Raw genomic sequence first — 21,716 nt, forward strand, 5'->3', positions numbered from 1 at the left:
GTGTATCAGGAGATAAGGATTGGTAGCCAGATCGTTTCAGAACTGTTTACAGACTTCCAAGTTTTTTTCTCTCTTAGTTTTCACTTAGAAAAGCAACTGACACATGGAATTAAACACTAAGCTCTGAAGTAAAAATTTCTATTGTATTTTTATTAAGTTTACTTCTTATATTATAATATAAAACAAGTTTTTTCTTGGTTTATCTTACTTTGTATATCTTTATCATTATCATATGTATAATTTTATTTTTAAATAATTTTCACACACTGAAGCGTTATTTCAGGTGGTGTAAAACTGGTCAAAATTATTAAAAAAGAATTCAATTAGGCAAGAAAGACTGAAAATGTTTTTTTTTTTTTCCCATTGTACTCCATAAACCCAACACTCAGATGGTACCATATAGATTTTTTTCATGATCATAAAATTCATTTTAAGTGTATGTGACTATTTCCAGCGGTGAACTCTTGCTCAGTGAAGAATGGCGGATGTGAACACAAGTGTGTGGATTTGGGAAACGAACAGTACAAGTGTGAATGTCGAAGCAACTACCAGCTCAAGAGAGACGGAAAGCACTGTGAACGTGAGTCGACATGCATGCGCCATCTTTGACTAACGTCCCGTTGTGATGTTTATGAGGGTGTATCCTGTGTTCTCCTCAGTGAAGGACCCCTGTAAAGATCATAACGGCGGATGTTCTCAAATCTGCACTGATGTGAATGGACTGGTTCAGTGCAGCTGCAGAACAGGATTCACATTGGCAAATGACCTCAGGAGATGTGAAGGTTTGTGAGCATTACACGGATTATCAAATAGATAGATTTAAAGGTAAATAAATAGTGTTCATTTGATGGTCCAGTGCTAGACCCAAATACTACACCTTTAGAATAATTAGCCAATATCAAACATTTGTTTTCAGTACATATAATGTAGTTTTATTCCACCAAAATGTATATTAAATAAATATTAATTTACACAAGAAGAATGAACATTTATACTTATGTTATACTTCTGTTTATCGGAATTCAGTTTAGTGTGTTTGTTATTGTATTATTTTAGTTTAGTTTGGATTAATTTATTTTAATTTAATTTATCTTGTACTCACTATTTTTTTTTTTTTTTGCGTAATTTTTTTATAGTACTTTGGCTTACTTTTGTTTAATTTTGATTGATCTGTTTTGTTTAGTTTAGATTTTGTAAATAATTTACTTGTATTTAATTTTATAAAGCATTGTTTAAGGGTTTGGGGTGGGGTGAGAATTTTTTTTTTCATTTTATTTAATTCTTCTTCTTCTTCTTCTTCTTCTTCTTCTTCTTCTTATTATTATTATTCTAAGTATATTTTTATTTAATGGTAGTATTTATTTTATTTATTGATTTATCATTTTCTTTTTATGTTTTTTATGTTTTGTGTCTTATTTTATATATTTTTGTTATTTATTTATTTATTCATTTAATTATTACTCATTTTTTATTAATATTTTATTTATTATTTTATATTAATTCTCATTTTATTTGATTAATTAATTTTTTTATTTAATTTATTTTAATTTAATTAAAACTTTTTTTTGGCCTTTTTGCCTTAATTATATAGGACAATAGTTTTACAGGAAGCGAAGTGGGAGAGAGGTCAGAAAATGTCCTTGAGCTGGGATTCATACTTGGGACATCCTGAAGTGCTACCGCACCATTATTAGTTAGTATTAGTTAGTCATACAGTTTTTACTATTTCTGTAATTTTAGTTTGTGTTATTTAATTTTAGTTCGTTTCATTTTTTAAATTATTATTAGTATTTTTTTATTATTATAAGTGTGATTTTATGTATTATTAGTAATTAATTTTATTTATTATAATTGTATTTATTATAAATTTGTTTTATATTGTTTTTTTAATTTAATTTTTTATTTACATTTTTAATTTTGTTTTACTTTTATTATATTTTTATCTTATTTTACTTATATTATTATGTTTTTTGCTTTATTTTATTTTTCATTTTATTTATTGTTTCATTTTATATTCTTTTTTAAATAATATTTTTACTTTATTTCATTTTTATTTTATTGTAATTAAATTTTTTTTATTTATTAAGTTTTTTTTCATATTTTATTTTATTTATTTGCAGTTCACTGCAATTCAACTGGCCACCGAAAATCTCTCTTCATCTCATAAAACTCTGTGTCCTGCTGTTTCACACACACACACACACACACACACACACACACACACACACACACACACACACACACACGCACACGCACACACACTACTGTTGTAATGAGCCTGCTGTTAGTTACTATGTGTGCAGGTCAGCATAAATCCATTGATCTGAGTCATGTGTACACATGTTTGTCTGGACCTCATTTAAGTCCAGACTTTATGATAGAGCCTCATGTGACCCCATGAAGAGCCTGCTGTGGCTAAACACACGCACGCACACACACACACACACACACACACACACACACACACACACACACACACACACACACACACACACACACACACACACACACACACACACACACACACACAATGCAAAATACAAGTATTAGTTAGCTTTACACTGACATATCTTGTAATTCTCAATGTTTTTCTCTCACAGACATTGATGAATGTGTGTCCGGTCAGACTAAGTGCGCTCATGGCTGTGTGAACATACCGGGATCTTTCCGCTGTGTGTGTAACCCGGGATTTGAACTGGGTGCTGATGGAAAACAGTGCTACCGTGAGTCTTTGACAGTAATGTAGAGTAATAAAAATATTTTCTTCATCCTAGTTAAGCTGCTTTGCCACAATTTACATTGTAAAAAGCGCTGTGGAAATAAAGAGGAAAGTAATGAAGCTGAAACCATTATCAGATTAACTTCAGTTCACTCACATGTGGAAGTGTTTTGCTGGAGCCGACAGTCTGTGATTGGTCTGTGTGTTTGACAGGCACCAATCAGAGATCTAAAAATCTTAATAGAGCGCTTTAGTGCCCACCCACTTTTTCCACATGGTTTTCTCATTACTTTTTCCCTATAGAGATTTTAAAAGAAGTCTTTGTTAAACATAAGGACATAAACCAAATCTATCATCTACAAGGAGAATCACAACATGATAAACTTTGATTTGAAGCACAGACGAATCAGACAAAAAGACAAAGATGTGTTCTTAAAGGGATATGTTCACTAAAATAAACACTCAAACAGGTTTGTGATAAGCAAAGGAAGACTAAATGATTAGAATTTTTTATTTTTGGGGGACCTGTCCCTTTAAGAACTACACAAGGAACTACAATCCCGTGAAACACTGCAAAATAAATCAGCAGAAATATTAATCTTCATTGAAAATGTTTATAAATATATTGTATATTTCACAATATTACAGAATGTGCATACACTCACCGGCCACTTTATTAGGTACACCTTAGTAGTACCGGGTTGGACCCCCTTTTGCCTTCGGAGCTGGCTTAATCTTTTTTGGCATAGATTCAACAATGTACTGGAAAAATTCTTCAAGGATTTTGGTCCATATTGACAAGATAGCATCACGCAGTTGCTGTAGATGTGTCAGCTGCACATCCATGATGCGAACTTCCCGTTCCACCACATCCCAAAGATGTTCTATTGGATTAAGAACTGGTGACTGTGGAGGCCATTTGAGTACAGTGAACTCATCGTCATGTTCAAGAAACCAGTCTGAGATGATTCACTCTGTATGACACGGTGAGTGATCCGGCAGAAAGTAGCCATCAGAAGATGGGTACACTGTGGTCATAAAGGGATGGACATGGTCAGCAACAACACTCAGGTAAGCTGTGGAGTTGACACAATGCTCAATTGGTACTAATGGGCCCAAAGTGTGCCAGGAAAATATCCCGACACTATTACAACGCCATCACCAGCCTGAACCGAAGGCAGAATGGATCCATGTTTTCATGTTGTTGATGCTAAATTCTGACCCTACCATCCGAATGTCGAAGCAGAAATGGAGACTCATCAGACCAGGCAACGTTTTTCCAATCCTTTATTGTCAAATGTTGGTGAGCCTGAGCGAATTATAACCTCCGTTTCCTGTTCTTAACTGACAGTTGCACTCCGTGCGCTCTTCTGCTGCTGTAGCCCATCCGATTCAGAGATGCTCTTTTGCATACCTTGGTTGTGATGAGTGGTTATTTGAGTTAATGTTGCCTTTCTATCAGCTGGAACCAGTCTGGCCATTCTCCTCTGACCTCTGGCATCAAGGTTTAAAGTCACTTAGATCATCTTTCTTCCCCATCCTGATGCTCGGTTTGAACTGCAGCAGATCTTCTTGATCTCAAATGCATGAAGTTGCTGCCATGTGAATGGCTAATTAGAAATTTGCGTTAACAAACAGTTGGACATGGTGTACCTAATAAAGTGGCGGTAAGTGTATATTATGCAAGTATTTTATTTATGTATAATTTGTAAAATTTCATATGGGTGTCAGAATATTATTTTTAAAGCATTTCTTGCCGTAAATCCGTCATGGAATTTTTTCATCATGGGAAAATTCAAAATACTGTTTTTAATATTATTGTGTATTTTCTTTATTGTTGTCATTTTGTAAATGCTGCTTTTAAATGTTTTTTTAATTGTTCATAATTATTTATTGTTCTTATTTATATTAAGTCTTATGTACGGTGACCATGAGTGGTTTGAAAGGCAAACAATAATGAAATGGAATGTATTATTATTATTATTATTATTATTATGGGTAATGCACTTTTTTGTGCGAATATGGTAATTTAGTATGAATATTAAAAAAAATAGTTTAAAATAATTTCCATATAAAATTCATTAACAAACTTCAAAGGTTTATCGGTTGTTAAAAATGAGTAAAATTTTTGAGAAATGAAAAAGGTTTTCACTTCTGGACACAAACGTGAATAATGTGAAGTGACGTATCCTGCAGGAATAGAGATGGAGATTGTGAACGGCTGTGAGAAAAACAACGGTGGCTGCTCTCATCGCTGTGAACACACCACCAGCGGGCCCTTGTGCTCCTGCAACCAAGGCTACCAGCTCGCTGAAGACCTTAAGACATGCATAGGTATGTAGGCCGCATGATAGGTCTAAAGTCGCACTGCACTTTTCCATTCACACGCATGCCAATGCCACAGACGGAAACACATGCTGGTTCTGCAAGTTTAGCAGTTCGCTGAGTTGCAAAGTTCAAGTTTGGTCTGCGAAATCGCATTATGTGATGAGAGCATGAGAGCAATAGAAAATCAGAACATGACCTCTCTGGAGCGAAATTTAAAACATGGATCAATCGCTCCTTTTTTATGTCTACTTTTTTTATCCCGCTCCTTTTCACAGCGCTGCATGACAGAATTTTGCATGCTCAAACTCTGTTGTGACCACAGCATAAGACCATATAGTTATTTTGACATTATGAATTATGCATGAACATTACTGTATGTAAATTTGGGGCTGGAAACAAAAAGATGTTGCAAAATGCTTGATTTACCATAAAAAGTAAATAAGTAACAATTAGTTGGGGAGTTACTCAATATTGTAAATCATTAATTTTGAAAGTAACTTTCCCAAACACTTTTCCTTATTCAATAAAATATAATCACTTTGTTAAACTGCAGAGAAGAGATCAAGGTCACATTATGCAATGTAAATAAACTTACAAAAGAAAAACTTTGAATCACGAAATGGAGAACCTGTTAATTAATAATTAATAAATATTTTTACAGTGTCAGTTTTTAAATCCTCATTTTTTTTTTTTTTACAAAATTACATAATTTAACGAAAGACGAAAAAAAAGAGTAGTTGAAAAATCACCATTCTGTCATTTACATATGTTTAAATGCTGCATAGTAGCTAAACACATATTATACATGTACTTAAAGTCAAAATAATTTGCCCTCCTGTGATTTTCTTTTTAAATATTTCCCAAATGATGTTTAACGGAGCAAGAAAATTTTCATAGTATGTCTGATAATATTTTTTCTTTTGGAGAAAGTCTTATATGTTTTATTTTTGGCTAGAATAAAAGCAGTTTTAAATTTTTTAAAAACATTTTAAGATCAATATTATTAGCCCCCTTAAGCTATATTTATTTTTGATTAATATAATTCTGACTTCAACTGTACATGTCATATGATCATGTGTCATCTGACCAAATGTTTCTGTATTTTGTGTGTGTCTTCCGCAGACATGGATGAGTGTGAAAACGGAGAGGCCTGCTGTAGTCATTTCTGTAAAAACTACCCAGGAGGCTACGAGTGCGGCTGTAGACCAGGATACACGCCCAACGGATGCACATGTGACGGTGTGTGTGTATGTGTGTGCTTTACTTGCTGATCTGCCTTATTTATCTAAAGTGAATTGGATCACATACAGTTGAAATCAGAATTATTAGCTCTCCTGTATTATTACCCCCTGTATATTTTTTTAATGTTCAGAAAGACAATTTTTTTCCAACACATTTCTAAACATAATAGTTTTAATAACTCATTTCTAATAACTGATTTCTTTAATTTTTGCCATGATGACAGTAAATTATATTTGACTAGATATTTTTTCAAGACACTTATACAGCTTAAAGTGACATTTAAAGACTTAACTAGCATAATTGGGCAGGTTAGAGTATTTAGGCAAGTTATTGTATAATGATGATTTGTTCGTAGAAAATAAAAAAATGCTTAAGGGAGCTAATAATTTTAACCTTAAAATGTTTTTTTAAAAATGTAAAACTATATATACACCGTGCATATAGTCTGACATAGATGTGTGTTTCTTCAGACATTGACGAGTGTGTGTCTGAGACGTCAGGCTGCTCTCAGTACTGTGTCAACTCTTTGGGCTCTTATGAGTGTTTCTGTCAGGTGGGCTTCAGGCTGGACTATGACCAGAAATCCTGCTCTCGTAAGTGCATAAGTTTGACTTTCTTTAGCTGAATCTATAAACAGGGATTTGTAAAATTGTTTATCATATTTTAATAGTAATTTTAGCATCACTGAGTAACTATTCTGAGGTTTATTAATAGTTTGAGTTAATTTTATATGTCTTTAGATGTCTCTGTTTTGGTATTTTTGGTTCCAGTTAAACCACTGAGGAAATATTTCACTGGATTATTCATTCTTTCATTTTCCTTCAGCTTAGTCCCTTTATTCATCAGGGGTCACCACAGTGGAATGACCCACCAACTTATCCAGCATATGTTTTACGCAATGGATGCCTTTCCAGCTGCAACCCAGTACTGGGGAATTCTCCCATTCACACACTACGGCCAATTTAGCTTATTCAATTCACCAATAGCACATGTATTTGGACTGTGGGGGAAAGCAGAGCACCTGGAGGAAACCCATGTGAACACAGGGAGAACGTGCAAACTCCACACAGAAATGCCAACTGGCACTGCCGGGACTCGAACCAGTGACCTTCTTTCCTGTGAGGCGACAGTGCTAACCACTGAGTAACCATGCCTGAGCCACCGTTGTCTGTATCTATGTGTGTGAATGAGAGTGTATGGGTGTTACCCAGCGATGGGTTGCAGCTAGAAGGTAATACGCTGTGCAAAACATATGCTGGATAAATTGGGGCTTAATTTCGCTGTGGTGACCCCTGATTGATAAAGGGACTAAGCTGAAAAGAAAATGAATGAATGAATAAAGTTTGTTAATTTTATTTCAGCTTTAAATGGATATCAATTTAATATTGCCAGTATTGCTGACATAATATTGGGTTTTTTATTAATAACTGGAATAAGGTTGACATTTTTTATTTACATTAAAATGTTTGTTAAAGTTTTTAACTTGTGTATTTTTGTCATTTGATAGCTGTGTAACTGTTTGTGTAGATTATTCATTTTTATTGTTATTTAAATTTTTATTAAATTTTATATCAAATGAATGTGTATAGCAAGTTAGTTTTTATATAATATTTTTATATAATATTTTATTTCCGGTAACATTTACAGTATGTTATTAAAAAAAAAAAAAAAAAAAAAAAATATATATATATATATATATATATATATATATATATATATATATATATAAAATTATATTTAGGTTAGTTTATTTTATCTTAATAATTATACAGTAGCTAAAATATTTTATTGTATATTTTTTATTAATTTGTATTTTTTATTAATTTGTATTTAACAATAATAAACTGTCAGTAATAACAACAATAACTGTCAGTGTTGGGGGATAATACATCACAACGTAAGTTACATAATAATTTTATTGTACTAAGCAACAGGTACATTAATGCAGTACTTTCCAAGATTAAGTAATAATATTTTAGTTACTTTTTAGTTTAGTTCATTTGCTTTTAAAAAATGAAATAATCGTAGTCACGTTGAATCCTGTATACAGTGAGAGTATGCCGAAACAGGCAGAAAGAAAGACGGCAGAGCCTTATATTTGTGCAATGGAAATATTCTTATTATTTTGAACACAATAAAGAAAAAGAAACGAGTATTTTCAGAGTGGACATTGATTTTACTTTTTAATAAGACAAAAAGTACAAAAGTAGCAAGCGCATTACTTTAAACGTTCATTAATCTGTATATACGCCATGTACAGCTCTGGGATCAGGAAATTCTCCAAAGATAACATTATCCTATAGTAATTTTGTAAGGTAATTGAAGGTAGTGTGTTGGTATACACACTCTTCTAATATAGCTCTTCTATTAAATAAAGAAGAAGAAACCCCCCCCCCCCCCCCGGAAGTTCTGACAGAGATCCAGCCTCAGCCAGGTCAGAAAAAGTAACTCAAAAGTACCGTAACACATGCAACTATTTACTCTTTTGGGGAGTTACTCAATATTGTAAAGCATTACTGTCAAAACATTACTTTCCCTAACACCGGTCACTGTGTTTTCTATTTTTCTTAAGTCTCATTGATTCTGTATCTTGCATGTTTAGCTCTCTATCAGAGGGAAGTGGAGCAGGAAGAGGAGGATGAAGATCTGTTCGGCAGTGAAGTTGAGCCGGAGGTTCTGCATTTGCCGAACTTACTCTTCCGCCGACCTCCTCAACTGCTGCATTACACCGCTGCTTTACATAGACCGTATGATGATGACACACACTCTTACTACCCAGAAGACACACACGACCCAGAACACAGAGAAGAGCTGACCACCATCAGCAAGAGTAGTAAGAGAAACCGCTTAATTCATTTTCTTTCAGGTTTACTTTTACTGTTAATAAAATTTTAATGCCTTCACTGTTTTTAAGTAGTGTGTACGTCAAGTCAATTCAATAAATGGATTATATTTATAAACCGATGTAATAAATTCAATAAATAGTCAAGTTTCTATGTGTGTCAGTGTGTGAGACGGGAGTGTTTGGGGACGACTGCAGTGTGAGCTGTGAGGACTGTGTTAATGGAGGAGTCTGTGCAGCAGAGAAGGACCGCTGTGTTTGTCCACCCGGCTGGACGGGACTCATCTGTAATGACAGTGAGTGTTTTTATTTTCTGTTATTAACACTTAAACAATTACCTTTGCTGCTTGTTCAAACGACTTATTTAAAATGACTAATGACACAATTTTTACGTTTTTTTGGGGGGGCAACTTAATTTTTTATGTTCAATCCACTTAAATTTGTAAAAGCGATTAAGTAAACTTAATCAATTTGTGTTGGGATAACGTAAAGGGATTGTGTGGAGCCCAGCATTTTTTTTTTTTTTTTACAGGGAATGAATTCTAACTTCAACTGAAACCTTGGAACCCTGTAAAAGTTAGGTCTTCCATATTTTTCCTATTGGGGGTTGGTAGATGTTAAAATTTGATTGGCTGAAGGCTTCTATTTTAATTGGAGGCAACGAGTTTGACCTGAGGATTAGGGTGTTATTCGGATTCCAGCCCCCAAAGACCAGGGTTGCCAGGTCCAAGAGAATTTTTCAGCCAAATGACAACCTAAAAGCAATAAAAAGTAGACCAATATTTTTCTTAATCCAACCAAAGTGAAATACTGAACTCCCACAAAGGGAAATCTTCTCTGATACACCGAGAAGTGTATTACTAATATTAATGTTATCTACCAGTCAGAAATTAGCCGGTTTGTTGAGTGGTGTGATATAAATAGGCTAAAAATAATAAGACAACAGGACATACTAAGAAAACAGAAGAGCTAGTATTTGACCCAAAGTGTATAGGTGACCATTGTCAAGTGGTTGTACACGACCATCCTATGACCTATAAGTACTTGGGGAATTTACATCGACATATCTTTCACATGGAAAACACATTGAGTTGGTTTGTTCTCGTTTACATCAGAGATTGTATTTTTTACGGAGGTTGCATCTTTTTGGAGTTAACAAGAAGCTCATGATGTTGTTTTTAAAGCAGTTCTTCAAAGCATTGTTAGATATGGATTCACAGTGTGGTTTGTCAACCTATCTTTTCAGTTTAAATCTAAGTTGATGCATCTCTTAAAGACAGGATGAAAAATTGTTGAATATTTTAAACCTCCAGCTTTATATGAGAATTGTGTCCTCAATCAGGTGGAAAGAATTGTGAACGAACAAACTCATTCTTTTGTTTTCACATTTTGAACTGCTTCCCTCTGATAAAAGATATAGAGCCCCAAAGTGTAGGTTAAACTGTGACAAGAAATCCTTTGTACCCGTTTCAGTGGGTTTATTTAACAAGAGTCTATCTTAATTAGCATTATACATTTTGTAACTGCTGTATTTTATGTTGTTTTTATGGAATTTCTGCAGCAATATGGTGATGCCTATCACAAATTTCCTGTTAAGGACAATAAAGTTTACTACTACTACTAGTTGTAGATATAGTAAACTTGTTAAAAGTATTGACTGACTTTCCGCACACCAAATAACTCTTCTAAGTACCTTTCTCAGATGAGGGTGTATAACTGACATTCTGCTCATTTAATATGTGGCGTGTCATCAGATGACTTTACTCACTCACTTGCAGCTGTTTTGGGGTTGCCAGGTATGCATACCAAGATAAATATTCATTAAGAAATGATGGCATTTGTATTTTGTATTCAAGTGAAAGAAACATTTTGGCTGCTGCAGCACATCAGGAAAGTATCCCCAAAAAATAAACGCTACCTTATTTTTTTGTGCAACTGCATTTAAAAAAAAAGCCTAATTTTGTGGAAAAACCGGGACCACCAAACACACTAAAATCTTACCTGAAATTAAAGTCAAAATAGAAAATAAAATAAAAAAACACAAGTAATTGTGTTGAATGCAAATGTTTTATAGTTTGTGTGTGTGTGTGTCGAGACCGGAAAACCCTACAAGACTTTTAATCGATTTTAACCCTTATGTGCTGTTGGGGATGTTTTTATCCACTCTGGGGGGATTTTAAGTTTTGTTTGGCCATAACCATTTCTGTGTTTCAGCTAGCCGGATGATTTTTGGTGACAAATCTTATTTTGAGACATTTAGGGAAAATGCTTTAAAAAAAAAACTCTATACAAACAAACTATACACTTTGGGCAAATTTTCTACCCTTTTGTTATGATAGAGATGAAAATATTCTCTAAATTAAATTGCTGTAAAAATGCTGCCTTTTGATGTTGAGACATATTGACTAAACAAAAAGGTATGTGGATTTGCATGCATTATGCTGGTCATTTGTTGGTGAGAAGAGCCGCAAGCAACATTAGAAAGGGGTTTACTTGTACCAAAGTTTTAGAATTGGTTATGGAGCCTGACCACAAGGGTTAAAAGACTAAACATTATGTACTTACGGACTATAAAATTGGAAAAAAAATAATAATAAAAACAATAATAATAATAAAAATATTCAAATGCATTGTACAATTAATGTTATTTTACCAGACTTATATGACCACAAAGTCAACAAGAAACATGTTACTTGTTTTTACGAGATGCCTGACAACTGAAAATAATTTGTCTTTACATTTGACTTTACATTTTGAAGAAATGTCATCAACAATGAATGTTTTACTCAGTGTTGAAAACAGTAAAAGCATTTTATTATAACCTAACTGTAAACTCTTATTTGTTTCACATAAAAATGTATGTTAATGACAGAACATTAGACTCAGCATAATAGCTTAATAACACACACAGCACATTTTTTTACTTCTTCTCTCCATCTATCTGACATACAGCTCCCAATCTTGTCATATTTACCCTTAAACACAAAAATCCCATCAAGCCCCTTTGGGTTCGGTTCAGTGGCTCAAAACGAAGTATTCCTATATAACCCAACTAGTTTATAGCCCAGCATGTTGAAGAGCTATAAGAGCACCTCCAGACTCATCACTGTGCGCTATATACATGTACATTTTTTCCATGTAGTCTCGTTTTTTTAATTCACCCTAGAGTCAACAGAAGTATGCTGCTGTATTTCTTTTTGGTTCCTCTGAGGACACTAAACATGTATTTTCTTATGATTCTCTCTTTGTCTCTCTGTCTTTTAGCTTGTCCTGAGGGCACATATGGTGCTGAGTGTAACAGTCTGTGTGTTTGTAAGAACGGGGGCCGCTGTGACCCAGTGACCGGGAAGTGCTTGTGTCCTCCAGGGGTCCATGGTCTGCACTGCGAAAACGGTATACAGCTACACATGCTTTATGTCTCAGCCTGGCTTTTAACTTTGACAACTTCCATTTTTAAACAGTTTTTAATGATATTTCCTCTTTACTTTGTCATATTTCAGTGTTCTGTCTTGTTTTCATAATACTTCAGCTCTTTTGTCTTCTAATGTTGTCTCATGAGGAAAAGAAAAAGGAATGTGAGGAGATTTATTTCTTTGCTTTCCTGTCTTTTCTGTGCTGCTGCTTGTTGGATAGTCTGCAAGTGTCTTGGTAGTACCATTAAAGCACAATGTATATTTATTTATTATTATTATTTTTTTTTTACAAATAAAGCAACATTTTTTTAATAACAGTAGTATTTAGATAAATTGATTTTTAGTTCAAGATAGTTCTTGATAGTTTAGTTCATCTTTAGTTGCATGTATTGTAAGTGCTGTTCATTTTGGATGTTTCCTATGGTGTTAAATAGAGCACTACTGGTTTGAATTGTTTGGGAAGAGAGTATCGTTTTTTTCAGCAGAACCTTTATTGTCAGAGTACAAAACGTAGAGGACAGAATGTGCTAACGTAATATATAGGACATTGAAAGTATTTATTTTAATACAAATGTTTTTTTTTTCCTGTTTCTTACAAGTGCAAACAAGCAAAGTGTCCCTAAAATATTAAGCGTTTTTATCAACAATAATAAGAAATGTTTCTTGAGCATCAAATTAGCACATTAAAATGTATATATGTTCATGGTAAATATAATTAATATTAAATTATAATAATTATTAATGCATTATAATAAATATTAATGCACACTTGGCTAACATAATAAATGAAACAAACAAACAAACAAACAAACAAACAAACAAACAAACAAATAAATAAATGAATGATTGAATATATAAACAAACAAACAAACAAACAAACAAACAAATAAATAAATAAATAAATAAATAAATAAATAAATAACACGTAAAAAAAATATTGGTGGCCGAGAGAGCTTAATGTGCTGCAATTTAAGAAAATACATGCAATTTAAAAAAAAGCCAGCGAATTAAGAAAAGATCCTCATCGGTTTGACATCATACGTGTTGCAAATCCTCACAATGCAAACACATTTTAAAAAACTCGCTGCATTTTCTCACAATGCAAACAAATTAGGAAAAAGCCAGCTTTTTTTGCAAATAGCAGAGAACACAACAGAAATGTTTCAAGGGGACCCTAACACGTGACGGACATGGCTGTTTAGGCTAAAGCTGGGCGATATGGCAAAAATGCAATCTCAATAATTATTTTCCATACCAAACCAAAACGATATATATTTTGATATAAGTTGTTGATGCTTCCAGATTTAAGTATACCCCAAAAATGACTGAAGCCACAAAAATTTGAGGGTCCATTAAATGGCATAACATATTTTGGGCCGATAAATTTTCAGTGGCCGAAAATTTGGTACAACTCTAATATCAACACACTTTTAGATTCTTATTGTTGCACATTTCTGCTGTGGCTCTTAGATCAATATAGAGTAAAGTCCTGAGCTTATCATTATTATTGACATAAATTTGATTGTGATTCAATATAATACTGTTTATCGACCCGGCCCTAATTTAGGCTAATAATAAACCAAAGACAAGGGAATGGTGTAATCAGGATGTTAAAATAAACAAAAAAAACTCAAAGATTACCTACTACTTGACTGAGAAATAGTCATGGGACAATAAGCAAATCAAAGCAGTCGTGTCACGTTTTTGGGTCCTTGAAACATTTCCATGCTATTTGCACGTGTTGTGATCTTTTTGTCATGTGATGATGTATTTCCAGAGGAACACTGTTGAATTTTACTAATATCATGTGATGTGATGTGATCAGGTTGTCCGCAGGGTTTTTATGGGCGACTCTGTCGGAGGAGGTGCAACTGCCCCAATAATGGACACTGCCATCGTCTATACGGAGGCTGTCTGTGCACACCGGGACTCTACGGCAAATTCTGCCATCTGCGTAAGTCTTATACTAATACCAGATTTACACCTGGTATTAAGTGACACCTTTCCCTTGTTTCAAACCTGTGAGATTCTTCTGTTGAAAACAGGAAGATATTTTGAGGAAAGTCGAAAACATGTAATCATTGACTTCAATATTTGGTTTGCCATAGTACTATTTGTGTGTGTGTGTGTGTGTGTGTGTGTGTGTGTGTGTGTGTTCACATACACATTTAGCAATGTCACCTCACAGTAAGAAAGTCACTGGCTTGAGTTCCAGCTGGGCCTGTTGGCATTTCTGTGTGGAGTTTGCATGTTCTCCCCATGTTCGTGTGGGTTTCCTCCGTGTGCTCCGGTTTCCCCCACAGTCCAAAGACATGCGCTATAGGTGAATTGAATAAACTAAATTGGCCAAAGTGTATGTGTGAGAGTGTAAGTGTGTGTGTCCCAGTTTGCGGCTGGAAGGGCATCCACTGCGTAAAACATATGCCGGAATAGTTGGCGGCTCATTCCACTGTGGTGAACCCTGATTTATAAGAGACTAAGCCGAAAGAAAATGAAATGAATAAGTGTTCACATACTGATTATCCAAATGAACCAAACTCTGACTTCAGCTGACTCACACCAAAAGTGCTACTGTGAAACCCCCGTAAAATGTTTTAAGCTTCTACCGTGGGTCAAAACACAGTTGCTCAGATTGCTTTTGTAGCTTCTTTGTGTCTAAAAAGTCAGACGTGGCGCTCAGGAATGTTTTTATTCACTAATTTACTTTTAAAAAAGCATCTCCTCAGCCATGTTGCTGTCAAATATAACCATTGTAATCATGGACTGTAACAAAATAATAACGTAATGCAAACTTGCTACTGTAAACAGAAGCTTGCAAGGTTTGTTTAACCTCTGAGCTCTTCTGATTGGTCCACTGCTTTGGAACTGATATTGATGAGTGATGATGCATGTAAAAGTTAACATGACACTTGTGAGGAGGTACATGCAAAAAAAAGAAAGGAAAATACAAGCGTAACTGTCACGCCTGTTTCACACCGCAAGCGTCAGCGGTGCGTGAGCAGAGCGTGAGCAGCGCGTGTGTTTTCGGCGTCCATGTTAACAGATTAGAGCTTTCATACCGCACGCAGCAGCAGCGCGTCAGAGCGAGGCGTGAGCGTCGCCGAAGCAGCAGTGCAGCGATAGTTTCGGCGCTGGGTCTATTTTTGACGCGCTGCTCACGCTCAATTAAAGTGACAGTGCATTGAGAATGACCAAAACACATTGAATGACAGTAAAAACTAACAATTTTACCCAATAAATGCGTTAATAATGTCAAATGGTTTATATATAGTCATTCAAATGAACTTAAAACGATTAAAAACGGCAACAAACATTTATTTAGGCCCGAACTACAAAACCAAATGTAAAACTATTTTACTATCAGTTTTGCTTAAGTTGCACACTAGTGTTGTAGGAGAGGGGAAATGGAATATTTACGGGATTTGTAGTCCATAGCGAAGTGTATTGTGGGTAGTGTAGTGCGACACGCATGCTGGATTATGTGAGCTCGCTGTGTTCTGTGCAGCTAGCAGAGCAAGAAAGTTTTAATCGGCTTTGTTTTATGTTCACTCGAGTTATTCCTACCGGGAGCTGTTTGCACTGTGAATCTGACAACACGAAAATAAGTAAAAGAATGGCATGCATTAATTACTTTTGTCCGTCTCATCATCTGCACGAGCATGAATTAACGAGCTGTTATTCTGCCGCTGGACATCACTGAAGCGGAGAAATTAACACTAGTTTGATCATGTATAAATATCATTATAACTATATTGTATAAATATGATTATAACTAGGTCTACAGCAACCTGATAATCAAAAAACAAATGACATGATATCACAGGCGATTGTCTTCTGACTGTAGACAATTCTCATATAAGTTAGCTTTAGAAGCATACAGTACTATTTGATCTATAAAATTTGTAAAATAAACATTTGCAGGTTAATGAAACAGCATAGGAGGGGCCTTGGTACAGATGAAAAGTTTAAAAAGTGTATTTGTATATAGAGGGGTAACTAGATAGAATAGACAGAGATAGGTTGATCTCAGCAGCAGCTGCCGAAGAGCTGCGCGCTGCAGACGCAGCTGGTGTGAAAGGCAAACGCCTGCGTGCTGCTACTGCTCGACATACGCGCTGCTCACGCTCTGCTCACGCGCCGCTGACGCTTGCGGTGTGAAACAGGCGTCACACGTGACCATCAAGCGCATATTTACATAGAAAAACTTTAGAAAAGTGAAGAAAAACAGGTTTTGTTTGAATGGCTTCTTATTTGTTTATTAACATTATTAACCACAATATATATATTATATCATATTTTGTCACTAATTCTGTTCATAATTTTAATGCATGGAATTTCAAAGCACAGCCATGGGCTGGAGGGGGACAGGTTCAGGGACCACAGGATTTTATCTCTGTTATTCACAGATGATGTTGTTCTGTTGGCTTCTTCGAACATGGACCTTCAGCATGCACTGGGGCAGTTTGTCGAGTGTGACGCAGCTGGGATGAGAATCAGCACCTCCAAGTCCGAGGTTATGATGCTCCACTAGAAAAAGGTGGTTTGCCATCTCCAGGTTGGAGGAAAATCCTTACTCCAGGCGGAGGAGTTCACGTATTTTGGGGTTTATTCATGAATGATGGAAGGATGGGGCATAATATTGACAGGCGCAGCGGCAGCAATAATACAGTCGATGTACCGGTCCAATGTGGTGAAAATGGAGCTTTACCGAAAGTTACAGCTCTCAATTTACCGGTCAATCTACATTCCTACTCTCCCCTATGGTCATGAGCTTTGGGTCATGACTGAAAGAACAAGATCCCAGATACAAGTGGCTGAAATGAGTTTTCTTCGCAGGGTGGCAGGACGCACTCTTATAGATAGCTTAATGAGGAGCTGTCACTCGGGAGGAGCTCAGAGTAGAGCCGTTGCTCCTACACATCAAGAGAAGTCAGCTGAGGTGGCTCAGGCATCTGTTCCAGATGCCTTCTGGATGCCTACCTAGGAAGGTGTTCTGGGCATGTCCCACTGGGAGGAGGCCATGGGGAAGACCCAGGACACACTGGAAGGATTATGTCTCTCAGCTGGCCTGGAAGCCCCTCAGGATCCCCAGAGAAGCTGGAGGAAGTGTCTGGGGAGCGGGAAGTCTGGAGTTCTTTCTTAAGACTGCTGCCCCTCCCACCCAGCCCCGGAAAAGCAGAGGAAATGAATGAAAGAATGAGTTTTGCTGATATGTTAAAATATTGTTTCTCCACCTCAGCATGTCCCAAATGGAGCCATGGTGCGGGTTGTTCAGAGGAGTGTGAATGTGTGCAGGAAAACTCTCTCTCTTGTGATCCCCAAATGGGCACCTGTTTGTGTAAACCTGGTTACCATGGCGACCGCTGCCAGACAGGTGGGTAAAACGGTGATGGAGGCATTTGAAACAGTTATATAAGGAAGACAGACATATAGTTGAAGACAAAATTAGAAGCCATTGTGTAAAAAATTTGTATTCTTTTGTTTTTAATATTTCGCAAAGTGCCGTTTACAGGGAAAGTTCACCCCAAAATGAAAATTTACTCACTATTTACTCTCTCTCACAACACTTGTTTCTTTCTTCTGTTGAACACCTACGAAGATATTTCGAAGAAAGCTGAAAACCTGTAAATATCGACTTCTATAGTAGGAAAAACAAAGAGTATGGAAGTCAATGGTTACAGGTTCCAGCATTCTTCAAAATATCTTCTTTTGTGTTCAACAGAAGAAACACAAACGGGTTTGGAACAAGGGGGAGTAAATAATGACAGAGTTTTCTGACATAACGGCCTCTTTAACTAAGACTTTCTCCAGAAACATAATATAATAGGAAATACTGTGAAAAGATTTACTTGCTCTGTTAAAAAGAACTTGAAAAGATTTTGAGCTATTAGAGCGAACAGTTTTGTCCTTATATGTATATTATGTTGTGCTCTTGCAAAGACTGTGACGATGGATATTTTGGTGTTGGATGCCACGGGCTGTGTAACTGCTCTGATGGGAAGTCGTGTGACCCTAAAACTGGAGAGTGCCAGAGGATGTGCCCAGCTGGATATCATGGAGAGAAATGCCAGATGGGTAAGCAGTGCTATTGTATACAATTTGATTTAAATTATGGATATAATTGTGAGGTACTAAAACTTCCCTGTCCTACTGAACTATATATATATATATATACACAAACACACACATACACTTGAAGTCAGAATTATTAGCCCCCTTTGAGTTTTTTTTGTCCGTTTTTTAAATATTTCCCAAATTATGTTTAACAGAGCAAGGAATTTTTCACAGCATGTCTGATAATATTTTTTCTTCTGGAGAATGTCTCTTTTGTTTTATTTTGGCTAGAATAATATCAGTTTTGAATTTTTTAAAAAGCAGCTCTTTTTACCATTGTTCTACAAATTTGCCTGATTACCCTAACCTGCCTCGTTACCCTAATTAACCTAAATATAATTTTAATGTCACTTTAAGCTGTATAGAAATGTCTTGAACAATATCTAGTAAAATATCATGGCAAAGATAAATTAAATCAGTTATTTGAAATACGTTATTAAAACTATTATGATTAGAAATGTGTTGAAAAAAATCTTCTCTCCGTTAAACAAAAATTGGGGAAAAATATTTCTGTGGTTGGATAATAATTCTGACTTTAACTGTATATAAAAATAAATTAAATGTAAGAACTTTTGTAAAATGTTAATTAGTTTTCTACCATTTCATAGGAAATTTTTTTATAGTCCAAGGACATTTTTCAATCAGTATTTTTTCAGTATTTTAATCATATTTTTCTTCTGGATAATGTCTCATTCATTTTTGTTTTGGCTGCAATAAAAGTATTTTTTAAATTATTTTAATGATTGATGTAATTAGTAATTATATATTTTTTTATTGGCTACAGAATATTTCCAAGTGATGTAAATGGCATTTTTTATTGGCTACAGAACAAACCACTCTAGGCCAATGACTTTCCTAATTAACTTAACTTACCTAGTTAACCTAATTAAGGCTTCAATCTGAATTTCTAAAAGCTTTAGGATTTGAATTTAAAATTGCACATAAAGCCAAATACCCTGCACCAGTATATTGCAAAATAAGTATAATAATATTATGTAGTGTCCTCATGGCAAAGACAAAATGCATTAGTTATTAGAAACGAGTTATTAAAACATAAAAAAAAAAATTCTAATCGTTTATTTAACTTTGCATTGCTGGAATTTTAGAAAATATTAAATAAACAATATATAAATAAATATAAATAAATAAATAAAATATAAATAAATAAATGAATAAAAATAAAAATAAATAAATAAAATATAAATAAATATACATAAGTCAAATGTAAATAAAATAAATATATTATATATAAACAAATATAAATAAAGAATACATATATATATATATATATGTGTGTGTGTGTGTGTGTGTGTGTGTGTGTGTATAATAATATATCAATTATTATTATATTTTTGACAGTTTTGCAGTGCACAGAATATTCATCTGTTCTACTCATCTATATTCCTGCATATTACTCTTTTTTTTCTTTTTTCCCCTGGTCAAAAATAGCTTTGCATCGCCCTCTAGTGACAGTTAGATGTCAGTACACAAAACCTCTTTAACGCTACAGTTATTTTAACAACTCGATAATGTCTCCATCAGCAATCATCCCTGGGTTGAACCATCACTCATCACACAATATATCTGATCACTTTAAAGAAGCAAATGCACTAAACACTCACATGAATGGCAGCTGTAAGTGTTTCAATAGTTTTATCCTCAGTAGCTTCAAATGTAATGGTATAAATGTTTTATGTAGCTGGATTTATGCTGAAAATGTGTGTTTAATAAATGGTGTTTCCTTCTGTTCGCTGAAGAGAAATCTAAATGGATTTTGGACAGCATATTTGAAGAGTCTGTTTTGGTTATAAGTCTCTCTTGATCACTTACATGACATTTTTTGTCTTAATGGCTTAAACAGATCCCGGTTTGTTCTTCATGCTAAAACAGGCCCTTTTTATCCCGTTCTCAGAGGGGATTCTGGGTAATTGCAGTGAGGTTGAGGGAAAGCGGTTTAAAAGTTTTTTTGAAGAGAAGAAGAGATATTGATTGAATTCAGACTGGGGATCTATAAAGATTTGTGTGCAGTTTGAACTTCAGTGTTTAATGTTTCTATTCACTTGTCTATAACCCGTTACCTCGTTTTTGCTATAGATATAGATATAGTTTTACCTCGTTTTCAAAACCAAAAATTGTGGTTCCTGTCTTTCTTTCTCTCTCTCTCTCTCTCTCTCTCTCTCTCTCTCTCTCTCGTTCTCTAGCAAAATATTTGAAAATAGTCTCAATGACAATGACAAAAGACAAAGCAAATAAATAAATAAATAAAGTGTAAAACTATTATTAATATAAAGTTTAACAATAAAATATTTCATAATTGCATAAAATGTGCATAAAATATTAATACTACTACAACTAATTAAAAAGTTGTAGTTCTAGAGGACATCAACAAGGCAAGCACTTAACAATAATAATTTAGAAACAATTTTATTAAAATATTTGAAATTCCTGCACATAAAATAAAATGCATAAATAAAACATTAAAAAATTATTTGATAATTGAATAACCAAATTTATACTAATTTATTTTTAATTGTTTGAATTTACATTAATTGTATACATCCTCTGAGCTTAAAATAAAATAACGAAGCAATAAATAAGGCAACGCAGTAGCGTAATAGGTAGTGCTGTCACCTCGGCTCAGTTGGTGTTTCTGTGTGGAGTTTGCATGTTCTCCCTGAGTTCACGTGGGTTTCTTCCGGGTGCTCCGGTTTCCAAAGACGTGTGATACAGGTGGATTGGGTAGGCTAAACTGTCCGTAGTGTATGAGTGTTTGTGTATGTTTCCCAGAGATGGGTTGCGGCTGGAAGGGCATCCGCTGCGTAAAAACGTGCTGGATAAGTTGGTGGTAAGTTCTGCTGTGGCGACCCCGGATTAATAAAGGGACTAAGCCGACAAGAAAGTGAATAAATGAACAATCAATTAAAAATGTATTAAATAATACACATTCAGCACATGTAGCATAATCGGTACAATAAAATAAAACAATAAAATTGACATTTAAAAGGACAGTAATAAATATAAATGTTTCTATTGCGTACTTAAACCTTAAATATGGTTT

At 34.7% G+C, this 21,716-nt stretch overlaps 1 protein-coding gene across 3 annotated transcripts in view; it reads left to right on the forward strand.

Moving 5' to 3' along the window:
* Positions 1-21,716, forward strand: part of egfem1 (EGF-like and EMI domain containing 1) — a 119,410-nt gene that overhangs the window by 46,077 nt on the left and 51,617 nt on the right. For 2 of the 3 annotated variants that reach the window (XM_087283185.1, NM_001080189.1), the window contains 12 exon segments: positions 455-580; positions 660-782; positions 2,601-2,723; positions 4,916-5,053; positions 6,170-6,286; positions 6,760-6,882; positions 8,892-9,122; positions 9,296-9,427; positions 12,396-12,524; positions 14,370-14,498; positions 17,784-17,918; positions 18,485-18,619. In XM_087283185.1, the coding sequence (XP_087139311.1) occupies positions 455-580; positions 660-782; positions 2,601-2,723; positions 4,916-5,053; positions 6,170-6,286; positions 6,760-6,882; positions 8,892-9,122; positions 9,296-9,427; positions 12,396-12,524; positions 14,370-14,498; positions 17,784-17,918; positions 18,485-18,619 (1,641 nt within the window). 3 annotated transcript variants of the gene reach the window in all.

Source organism: Danio rerio, chromosome 15, assembly GCF_052040795.2.
Source record: "Danio rerio strain M-AB ecotype USA chromosome 15, GRCz13ab, whole genome shotgun sequence".
Classification (NCBI taxonomy): Eukaryota; Metazoa; Chordata; class Actinopteri; order Cypriniformes; family Danionidae; genus Danio; species Danio rerio.